This window comes from Brassica napus, chromosome C3, assembly GCF_020379485.1.
Source record: "Brassica napus cultivar Da-Ae chromosome C3, Da-Ae, whole genome shotgun sequence".
Lineage (NCBI taxonomy): Eukaryota > Viridiplantae > Streptophyta > Magnoliopsida > Brassicales > Brassicaceae > Brassica > Brassica napus.
The window spans coordinates 18,353,443-18,365,674 of record NC_063446.1 but is presented as its reverse complement, the minus strand read 5'-3'; the positions used below and the strand labels follow the sequence as shown (position 1 = coordinate 18,365,674).

The window sequence follows — 12,232 nt, the reverse complement described above, 5'->3', positions numbered from 1 at the left end:
AACAGGTCATTCTTCTGGTTCCGGAACCATCTTCACAAACTGAAAAAATATGTAGCAAACATAATGTTAAATTGTCGAATATTTTTCATGCATTTCATCGTCCAAATTAATGCTTCCAATTCTGCCTGCAAGAGAGACTAAAAATCTCTAATGTTCCTTGCAAAATACTCTACCATCTTTGTCTTGAAAATAAATCTTTGTCTTTCCATGACGCATTTGTATAGACCACCTTCCAAAATAAGTCGGGATTCTCTGTGTCTCCCCCATTTCTTTGAGATGGTTGCTTATCGCATGTATTCACTTTTCCCATTTGTGCGTCCTTCCAAAGTATAGCCTATGTCTCTGTCTCTGCCACCTGATCCTTATCAAACCCACTAAACATTTGGCTTTCCTTTAAGCTTTCTGTTTTAAGTATATTAGTTAGAATTAGATGTAAATAATTTTGAAATAAACAAATCTCTTTGATATCAAATTTCCTAGACGACGGCCATCTCTTCTAGATTACTAGGTCGAAACCCACACTCAGGTATTATAAATTATATACCCAGGTAGTGGAAGTTCCCACATTCCACTGATATAGTTATATGCCAAGTTAGCGAAAGTTTCAACATTCAAGTAATATAAATTATATATTATGTAGTCTATGTTAGTGGAAGTTTCTTAGTCAATTCCTCACCAGGTTTGGGTCAATTCCCAGATAATGTTATTATACGTAGATTATTAGATACAAAAAATTTCAGAGATTTTATCAGAAAAAAAAGTTTATCAGAGATTATACATCAGACTATTATGATATCTATGGAAATAACCCATTATCCCATGTAATATTTACAAATATAGCACTACAAAAAATGAAAAATTAAATTTTTATTAAGGGTAGTTTTGTAAACAATGTTAGACTCTGCTATATTGATTAAATCTGTTTTCAAACAGTGGAAAACAACTATATATTTTATCACGAATGAAAAAAATTGATTTTGAAATTATAGACTTGTTCTGTCATCCAATCTGCATTTTTGAGGTTCGTCAAAAGATAGGCACGAACGATTATAACGATTATCTCTGTCATTTTAGCGCAGCTGATCGTCGTCCGAAAGTTTGAAAATAGTCAATACGCCTCTGAAACTATGGATATAAGGGAAAAGTTTAACCATTCAAACCAAACCAAAAAATAAGATTCGGTTCGGATTTGGATCTTATCAATTGCCTGAATGGGTATCCGAATTTCTATATTAAACTATATATTTATAAATATTAACAATATTTAGTTTTTAAATAAATAAATAATTTAAAAATATTGTTTATAAGCCGAAATATTTTAAATTATCCCAATTATCCAAATGTTATCCGAAAACCCAAACCAAAATCTAATATTTAATCCGAAAAAAACTTTTACATTTTTGAACCTTAATTAACTAAAGAACAGGAACCGTGAAGCACGCACCTCCGCACACACCTCCGCACCGTGAAACATGGAAAGACGCTTCTTAGTCATGATCCAATTTTTACAATTCAATTATTGTTACTGCTACGATTAAATCACCATTCACCAAGGCGGGGATAGCAAGTAATTAAACAAATCACTTATATATTAAAAAAGAAGCATTACAATTTTTTTTACCTATACATGTGTCAACACTATGATTCTTAAAATTACTAGAGAATTAAGTTTGTCCATTTAACATATACAATATTTTTTACTAAACCAATCAAAATAAATTGTCAATGTACAAAATGTTATTTTCCTTCTTTTCTTATATAAAAATCTACGGAATTACCTAATATGATTAAAATATATATATTGCAATTAATGATTTTGATATTTATTGTAATTAATGATTTTGAATAATAAAGATTTGGTAATAATTTTCATATCCTTCATCATGTTTGTTTAATTTTATATTATTAAAATAAATTAAGAAATCATATTCACCATATAATAAAAATTTATATTTTTGTATATGTTATGTTTTGAATTTTTAAAAACGACTTAAATTACTAAAATAGTTGAAAGTCTCATATTTAAAATTTTGTGATCAATAGTTAAATTTTTTGTTATAACAAGATACAAATGATCATAAAACTATATGAATAGAAATTCTCATTTAATATGTATTCATATTAAAAGTATATATGTGTTAATACTGCTTAAATTAAATTATATACCATATAAAAATAAATATTTAATTCTTAAATTTTCATTGAACAAATATTGAGAATTTGATATTTTAATTTTTAAATTTTTATTTAATTTTTAAATATGATTATAAATTATTAAAATTATTAAAAGTCAACATTGAAATTTTGATTTCCGCAGTTTAAATTTTTTGTTATTAAAAATGCAAATGATCATATAATCATATGAGTACAAGTCTTATTTAATAGATAACCATATTAAAAATGATAATATATATGCATGTTAATATCATTGAAATTTAACTATATACCATATAAAATAGGTAAACATGATTTTTCTTATTTATTTACCCTAAAAATTTGTAAATAAAAAGAATGATTATTCTGACTTGTGTTTTCGTGCCAATTTAATTATATACAGTAGAACTTCTATAATTTAATACTCGATAAATTAATAATCTTTATAAATTAATAAATTTCGCTGCTCCCAATTTGGGCCGATTCAAAATTTGATACAAATCGATAAAATAATAAGATAATAATTTTTTAGAAAATTCTATGTAAATATATGGTCCCATTAAAATTAAAATTAATCATTTATATATATATATATATATATATATATATATACATATTTTATATAAGTAATAAAATTATTATTATATTGTTTGTTTTATATTCACAATAAAATTATCTTTATATATTCTTAACACTTCATTCATTTTTGATGAGATTTAGTAGTATTATATCTAAAACTACATTTAAGTTATATGCAATATATATTATATACACCAAATTATATAATAATTTCAAAAAATAACAATTAATGTGTATGCACTAAAATCAAATATTTTTCTTATCTTAGAATAAAATATCTTAAAATAAGAAATCTAAATAAGGAAATTTTTGTAAATTAATATATCTATAAATTAATAAAATTTTAAAGCCCCAACATTATTAATTTATAGAGGTTCTACTGTATGTAATAGTTAATTTCTCTCAATTATTCAATATATATTTATTATTTCTTATTATATAATATGTAAAAATGCAAAATAAATAATAGTGTATGTACAAAAATTTGTATATCAAATGTTCGTTTCGCGCAAGGTGTGAATCTTAACCTAGTTTAACTTGCCCGAATCTTAATCTATAGTTTAATGTAAAACATATATTTCGTGAAAAGGATTTTGATTTTATGAGAGCATTCATATTGCATAGGTTTTTTAACTTTAGGTTTTTTTACAAATTTTTAAATAGTATTTAGAAGAATGAGTATCTCAAATGTTAATACACTCATCCAAAAATATTTTCGAAATAGCTGAGATACTCAATTTTTTATAAGTGATATTGATTTTCTTAATTTTTTTTTAAAAACTCGAAGTTGAGATGAGAACCCATGCAATATGGTTTCCCTGAGATTGTTTCTTTAAGGTCACCTCCATTATTGAAACTTAGTTTGAACCGTTAAAAAAAAATTGTGGTCCAGCGTTGTCACATGTCGCTTCATGATTGCATAATATGATTGTTGAGGATGAACGAGATAAATATGCACATAATTAGACTATTTATGATCAATCTAAGCCAAGTGATTCGAATACACCACAACCATTTTCGATTGAAGTGCTATCAGATTTTGCAAATCATGTGCCTGATAGATCTGAATTATGTAATTCAATTATATAATTGCAATCAGATCTAGTCAAACGCATATAGACAAAATTTGGTAAGTTTAATGATTAAAAATAATTAAATTTCTGTGTGACTTAAGAGCAACATTATTGGTAGTCCCAACATTGGTCTTTAGTGTTTTTGGTGTGGGGTCCACCACCTTTTTGCTAGAAACTTTGCTCAAATGTCCCTAATTAAGTAACGTCCTAAGGGTTGTCCCTAACTGTTTGCGGATCCCACTGACACGTGGCGGCCCGCAATTAGTTCATATTTAAATTTATTTTTATTTTTTTTAATCAGAAAACAAAAAAAAAAAAAAAAAATTTAAGGACCAAAAAATGTCCCACCTGATAATCATGCTCTAAGAGTTTTATTGTTTGTGAACTGAGTCTATTGTATTAAGTTATGTCTTTTATTATGTGTGCTCGGTGTCTGTGTATTTTTTTTTAATGTTGGCTATTTTAATAATAACAAGTTTCGTATTTTTGAAAATAAAATTAGGTAAATATCCAACTTAAAAATGAAGATGTTCTTAATTTTAATTATTTAAATAATATTTTTTTTGGAATTATTTTAATAAGTAAGATAAGTATATAAATAAAATAAAATTTATTAAATGTTATTTTATTTTAATTTTTAAGTTAATTACGATCAAATTATTAATATGTAATTATTATACTGTAAAAAATAAAAATCTTACAATATTAAAAGGGGAATATAAAACCCTTTGAACTATGCCACATCAGCATATTAAATCAACCAATGAGAGAGTTTCAATTTGACAGGTCACTTAAGCTTTGTCGACCAAATCTTAAACGGGACATTCCTGTGGGCTTTATATTTTGTTTTTGTTCCTTTGGTACGGGCCTGTATGGCTCTTTAAAATAAAATCGATAACGTAATACATTGCTCTTCGACTTCCCTTCCTCAACACTTTATAAATCGATTAAAAAAAACTACAGAAGAGTCACCACAGAATATGAACAGCTCTTCCTTATGCTTTTTTTTTCATTGGGCGCCTGTGATGAATGAAGCTACAATCGGTATTCATCCTTACCCTTTGCCTCCGTAAGTCCAGTCCGTCTACGTCTCTTTCATCATCACTAGAGCTTTCTTCGGAGAACTGGTAAGAGATCTAAACCGTTGTTAATTGTTTTACATATTCTTATAGTTTTTATATCTCCAGATTCGTTTTGTGATTAGGACATAACTATTCTTTAGCTACAATAGAGAGCTAGAGACAATAATTGATTGTTTTAGGGTTTGAGAGTCTCCACTTCCATAAATCAGTGAAGACCGGGCTGATAGATAAAGTAAGCAGATGATTCCTCACGCTTTTTATTATTTTTCAGAGAAACTTCTAAGAATTTCACCAGTCAAATTCATAGCGAGGAGATCCTACCAGCCAAATTCAAACGTAGACCTTCGAGTTATTCATGCTTTTCATTGTTCTAGAGTTATTCGTGTTGCAAAACCGTGAAGATTGTGTCATAAAAAAAATAAACGTGAAGATCTCCATATCTGAAGTGAGGTACATCAAATGCTTTACCTAAATTAAAATATATATATATATATATATATATAAATATATATTTCATTTCTTATTTTCATGCAATTTCAGATTTGTTTTCACAATGATACAATCAGTCATCCTCGATTTAGCTACTTTTGGTCTCATCATCATTGTATTCTTTCATAACTCAGACTCATATACGTTTTTCAATTTTTTAAAATTCTCATTGATTCAGGCAGTCACAACGCACAGTCAATGACAGAGAAGCGAAGAAAAAATGGTACTTGCAAATGCAATATAGGAAGCCGAGCATATATGAAGTTTGTTGAAGTTAGACATGAGGCAAAATTACCAAATAAGTATAAGCACAAGGATGCGAAAATAAAGACAGTAAGGAAGGGGAAGGATCACAATCAAAGAACCATCAAAAAAATAATAAGAGAGGAAGGGCAAACAAAACGGCCACCGTGGTTGAGAAACACAACGTGTAAGAGAATGTTAGGCTAGAAGAGTTTCAATTTGATAAATAGAGTTAAGTGTATACCTGTAGTTAAAATCTTTTATTGGAAATGTGCTCCAACCATGATAATTTATTTGTGTTTTTCCACCTCAATCATAAATTGTTTAATAGTTAACTTAACAGTCTAAGATAATAATGGAAGTATGTTTCTCCTCTAATAGACAAATAATATTGCAAGGTTATATATTTTCTACACAATGATAATGACAAATATATATATATGCATATGTGTAATTGCATTAATGCACATAATTTATCCAATGTAATTTTATGTCGTATCTAAACATGGAAGAATCGTTCATAGTAAAATGTCCTACATGTTTCACAATTTCATAGAAAATACTTATTGACAAAACAACAAATACCAAGCAATATCATATCAAAACAAATAAATAATATAATATAATATATCACAAAATAAAAGTACTTTATTTTAACCTTTAATATAATCCTTCTATTTCAAATTATCAATGTTTTAGAGAACTTTTTTTAAAAAGACATGTTTTTTTTACATTTTCAATATATTTTTATTAGGTATGACTGTAAATTTAAAGCTTTAGATTAAAAAAATATGATTATTGAATTTTGATAGGTTAAAAATTATGAAAAATAGTTAATCACAAAAATAATAAATTTGCAATCAAAATTTAAGATGAATTTTTAATATGTTAAACATTAATTTTATAGACAGATATGCGCGGTAAAATCTCTAGTATGAATTAAAAATAGTGGATAGGGTGTTGGAGTTTTTAAAACAAACTATTGTACTTTAAAATAAAATAAGTGTTGAATAAATTAAGATGAAGAAAAGAAAAAAATGATGTAAAATGTCAAAAAGGAAAAATGAAGGTGTTAACCATCGTATATCTAGTAGTAAAAAAGATTCCACATCCTATATTAAACTTTTTAAATGCGTATAATATGAGAAAGTGCCATTTGTCAAAATCTCGTTAGACGAATATAACAAATACTCTAAAATAATAAATTCTTCAAAAAAAACAGTCTCACATAGTCGCATTAACTAGACACGAAAGAATCCAACATTAAAACTGATATCCAACTGTATATATATGATACTTTTTGAAGAAGCTGCAAAACATCTATCTCTTCTTCTTTGCAATGCCTCCCTTTCTAGAGGTACCACTAGCCTCCGGTCCTTCTGTTTCTTCAGCTTTTTGCTCTGCCTCAAGTATTGCCAACTGCAGATTTACATTCAACCATCAGAACTTTGGTTACTTCAACTATAGAGAGCGAAAAAAATGGAGAGACTAATCTGACCTCATCTAGTACAGGTTTGAGTTCCAGATACCGAGTTTCTGCAAGGTCAAAACCATCCTTCCGCAGCTCCTATGCCAATTTTACATGTGGATCATAATTTCAAAGACTCATCCTTAAAGACAGAACAAAATTGCTACAATATGCGTTTCATCAGATGCTTCATCAACACAGACAGAGATTAGCATACCTTGCCAGTATGTTGGGTATGCTCGTAGGCAGCCATTTGCCAGTACATATTTGTGCGCTTATAGAAATCCTTCAAAGTTTCTCCAGGCTTGAAACACACAAAATGATCAAATTAGCAGAGAGCTTCAAACAGAATCTCTCTTTCTCACTAAAACTCTAAGCAATTATTACCACTGGGGTTCTCTGTGAATCTGAGAGCCCTAGATTAGCTCTGATCTGTTCTATCCGAGCTCGTTTCTCTTTTCTTCGGAGGGCTTTTCCTTCACCTTTAATCATTGCAACAACTTCTCCTACTTTCACCGATCCATCAACATCCATAGCCTAGATTTTACATTGGCCAAATTGAGTCAAAGCCAACAAGACAAAGGGCTGAAAGAAGAGGCAAGTACCTCTACTTCTTCATCGTCATCTTCATCATCAGACTCTTCACTGTCTCCTTCATCTTCACTATCATCTTCATCCTCGTCTTCGTCCCCTTCTTCATCCTCTGAGACTTCCACCCACTCTGTTTCAGTCGCCTGTTTTAAAGACATACCAATATTTTTCAACCTTTTTAATCAACAGAAAAAAACAAAATGAAGATTATTGATCTGGAACAAACCGGAATGATACACTTCCACTCGTCAAGTTTGCTAAGATTAAGCGAATACAAATCATCAAGAGTTATTTCTTTATCTTTGATCTCCATCATGCCACCATATATGTATAAGGTGTCCTTCCCAACGACCATACAAGAATTAATACGTCCACATGGTTTTACAACCTGCACAAAGCAAATAACAAGTTGGCAAAAAAGCTCATAACACAAGTTAACACAATGTTAACGAACAAACCTCTTCAGAGACAGAAACTTGTGGATCTAGTCTTCCCTTTAGAGCTTTACTAGTACTTCCTTCAACCGTTAGACATGCTGCCATACGTTCAGAAATCCCATCGGAAGAGCCTGCCACATCACCCATGGCCGACGGAGATTCACCTTCTGCTGAATCCATCTCATCATCATCATCATCATCATCATCATCATTAGATGTCATAGGTTTGGCCTCTAAATTCTTCTTTGCCTGTAAAAAAAAAATGATGATAAAACGTAAATACAGCAGGCAACAGAAACTCTAGTAGACAAAATCATTACCTTATCTTTTGATGATTTCTCTTTTCGTAGCTCTATGGGGTACCAGCGACGATTATCTAACTGGAAGCCATAGAGTTCATTTAAGAATAAACTCATCATTACATCACCTGCGCCAATAAATCACACAGGTCGATGATAATTCAACTTGATATACAAAAAAAAAAGGAAACAAGGATATAATCATTTCCTGACCTTCCATTTCCATGTCCACAACACCACCAAACAGCAAAGCACGCTTTTTGTGGACACATACCGAAAACCCTGCACGAGAGCTAGGAGGCATCCCAATTTTCTTCACCTAATTACAGCAACCAGTTTTATTACTATACAAAGAAAGAAAGGAGTTCAATCTAATTGCAAAATCATAAACGAACTAATTGTAAAAGTACATACTTTGTTCCATTCCCACGTTCTGGGGTCAAGAGACCATAAATCTGCATGAACAACTCCCTTCTCAGAGCTCTTCTCAGATGAGACTTCTTTTGAATAACCACCATATAAGAATATCTGCACCATGAGAGGCTTTCTTATCAATGAATCTGTCTTTTTCTATTAATTTTTATTCAGGAAAAGAAACAGCGTTTTTGACTCAGGGATATGATATAGACATGAACATCGTAAGCTTACCTCATCTTGATAAACAAAGAACTGGAAACCGCTTCTAGCTGTAGGCCACATGGCACCAGGCTTAGGCTTTATTTCTTGCCACTATCAAAGAGACACCATAACTATATTCAGTTAACAGGTTTGGGGAGGTAAGGTGGGTGGAAAGTTGAAACTTCTTCAATGGAACGTAGGTTTTACCTTGTATTGGTCCAGATCAAACACATAGAGATCATTGTAGTACCTGCAGGGGATTGCAGAAGTAAACTTAGAGATAACAGTGACACTAAGATCCTAATTCAGTAGTAGCTAAGATTTACATTTTTTTCACTTTCATTAATTGAAATTGCTTACAAAAGAAAATGTCCCAACCAAAATAATAAAGCATCCAGGGGAGGGTAACAAAAAGATGAAAAATTACCAACCAAGATAACACATTATCATGATATATTTCTTAAGCAATGAGTAAATTACCTTACTTCACGTAGAGTGTCATAGAAGCCACCAAAAATTATAATCTTGTGCTTGTATAATACCTGGAGGAAAAAAAAAAGAACTTGACGGGTTGGTTACTAGAGGGGAAGCAAGAGTTGATTAGTTATAATTACATTTTCACTATGCAAAAAACTCAATACAATAGAATGCTATATGCATATATATTTCATTACAAAAGATAGTTTAAAAATTAAGCAGAAAACTGGAGATAAATCTTCCAGATTCCCATCCTCATGAATAGTCTGATATTAGTCTCAATGTCTGATGTATGGATAATGTACAGCCAAAGCCTAGATATTCCTCATGTTTCATTGAGAGGGGGAATAGCATATGCAAAGTTATTCCAGCAGTATGTTAGCGACTACATAGTTTGGTTTTAAGGATACATCAAAAACATACCATACGATGACCAGAACGGGGACTAGGACATCCCTTTAAATTTAACTGTTCCCATTGGTTAGTTTTCACGTCCAGCATCCAAAAGTCCTACAATTTAAAACAAAAGTTAAAAGTATGAGAAACAAAAAAAATATATATATATCGTAATAGACTGATAAAACAATGAGTAAATATGAGTAAATATGCAACTCTCACCTTGTAGTGATGGAACCGCTCTTGGTTTGGCGATGTAAATTCACCACCTAATCGATAAAAAGAAAGAGGCTTACAAATATGAACGGTAAGGAATGAAGATGAAAAAAAAAAAAAACTAAACATACCAAAAATGTAGAGATAATTCTTCCAAGCAACTGCCTGGTGAGAGCTGCGAGGAGGAGGACTGTTGGGGCTTGAAACTAACTTCCACTCCTGCTTATCAACATCATATCGGTACAGATCACCATATACATATGTCTGCATTCACATAAAAAAAAAAACAATTTTGAATTGCATGTTTAGAGAATCAAACACTTATGAACAAGTGGAATAAGGGCAACAAAGACCAAAACAATCGAAAGCTAACCTTTTGGCCATTGTAGAACTCGCCGCCATAGAGTATCAACTCAGTCTCTTTCAAAGGATTTATAGTAAGCTGCATAAAACACGGATTTAGCAAAAAAATGAAATGTTTTAGATAAAAGAAAGTTTCAATCTTTAAAAGCAAAAAGCCTAACCGAGCAGTTTGACCTAGGAGATGGTGCTGGAACATTTTCCTCAACAAGGACCTCTTTCTTCTTAGCTTCTTCCTTCTGTATGCTCAACTGGTTAAAACAACATACATCATTAGACCACCTTCTACTTGTTGCAGTTACTCTACTAAAGTAGTCGTCTCTTTTAATCAATAAATCTATAAAACTATGAGCGGAACCCGATGAGAATTTCAGACAATGAATAAGAAACCTCAAGACAGAACCTAATGAAAACAAAAGAAGCAGAGGAAGTGAGTAAATACGAGAATAGCGTCTATGTCGTCTTCAGGAGAGAGCTTTTTGCCTTCTCGTCGAGCTTTCTTCTCCTCGGCCTTGGCCGTTTTCCTCTCAGTTTTCTCCTTGCCTTTTCCGGCCTTCTTCGTCTTCTTCCCCATCTTGTTTGCAGGAATGGAGGCTGAGAGCGATTACAAGGGAAGTAGCCCTTCTTCTTCTTCTTCTACCGTTTGTGCTCAACAAGGGGAACGTGGCTTTTATCTACTTGGGCCATTTGCTTTTTATCAAGGAGGAAATTTGGAGGCCCATTTACTTACCTGTCATCACTAATCATATAATTCTGGGCATTTTAGAAACATCATATTTTTCAAATATACCATTAAAATTTCGTTTAAAATATTATTTCTTAAATTTTTTACTAAATATATTAAATAAATCCATACCCTTATACGTTTACACCGAGTTCAAATATTTTACTGTATGGTGTAACATAAATTATGAAAAATATAATATTTTCTAAATTTTTAAAACTATTTTATAAAAAAAGATTATAAAATTTATAACATTGAACTCTTTTAAATCTCCCGTGCCAGATGGTCTAACTGTTTTTTCTACCAAAATATTTGAGACATAGTAAAAGAAGATTTAACTAGTATAGTTAATAAATTCATGTTTGATGGTATCATAGTAAGGCTTAAATGATATAAATATCTGTCTCATTCCAAAAAAAGACAAACCAAACGAAATGTCTCAATTTCTGCCTATCAGTTTTTGTAATGTGAGTTATAAGATTATTTCTAAAGTATTATGACCATAAACTCAAGAAAGTGTTACCGGATAGAATATCTAAAATTTACTTAGCCTTTTTTGCTAGAAAACAGATTTGACATTTCCAAAGCATTTGATATGGTTAAATGAAGTTTCATCATTTCAATGCTCCAAGCAGTAGGTCTGCCTCGCCAGTTTATTAAGTGGATTTGTCTTCGCATCTCTACATCATCTTTCTGTGTTGTGTTTAATGAGTAACTAAAGGGCTTTTCCACTAGTGCTATGGTATACGCTAAGGTTGTTCTCTCTCAATAATTTTCTCTCCAATATGTTGAATCAAGCAGCTATGGATGATCATTTTGGATATCATCCCAAATGTAAGGATGTGAACCGCACTCATCTTAGTTTTACACATGATATACTCATTATTGTAGTGGCAACTCTTAGATGGAGGCCTTGGTGTGATGGATTAGTTTGCTTGTATGTTCGGCTTGTATATCGATGCAACCAAATATTTTATTTTTGAAGTTGGTAAGGATAGAGATTACTTCAGCCAAGCTGTTGTGAGT

The 12,232-nt window shown here is 30.9% G+C and overlaps 1 protein-coding gene and 1 long non-coding RNA gene across 2 annotated transcripts; one reads left to right on the top strand and one right to left on the bottom strand.

Moving 5' to 3' along the window:
* The first annotated feature begins 4,271 nt into the window (after positions 1-4,271).
* LOC106385962 lies at positions 4,272-5,909 on the top strand. The gene is made up of 3 exons (XR_001277334.3): positions 4,272-4,933; positions 5,160-5,338; positions 5,556-5,909. It is a non-coding gene; the product is annotated as an uncharacterized LOC106385962 (long non-coding RNA).
* Positions 5,910-6,808: 899 nt separating this feature from the next.
* LOC106388478 (kelch domain-containing protein 4-like) lies at positions 6,809-11,155 on the bottom strand. Its single transcript, XM_048750900.1, has 19 exons — positions 10,925-11,155; positions 10,647-10,733; positions 10,496-10,564; positions 10,254-10,386; positions 10,129-10,175; positions 9,934-10,020; positions 9,514-9,575; positions 9,241-9,283; positions 9,064-9,144; positions 8,830-8,943; positions 8,629-8,734; positions 8,437-8,543; positions 8,138-8,365; positions 7,906-8,067; positions 7,694-7,822; positions 7,476-7,625; positions 7,306-7,392; positions 7,119-7,187; positions 6,809-7,039 (listed from the first exon to the last, which is right to left on the bottom strand). The coding sequence occupies exons 1-19, from the start codon at positions 11,054-11,056 to the stop codon at positions 6,941-6,943; spliced, it is 1,992 nt and encodes a 663-aa protein (XP_048606857.1). The 5' UTR covers positions 11,057-11,155; the 3' UTR covers positions 6,809-6,940.
* Between the last annotated feature and the right edge of the window lie 1,077 nt (positions 11,156-12,232).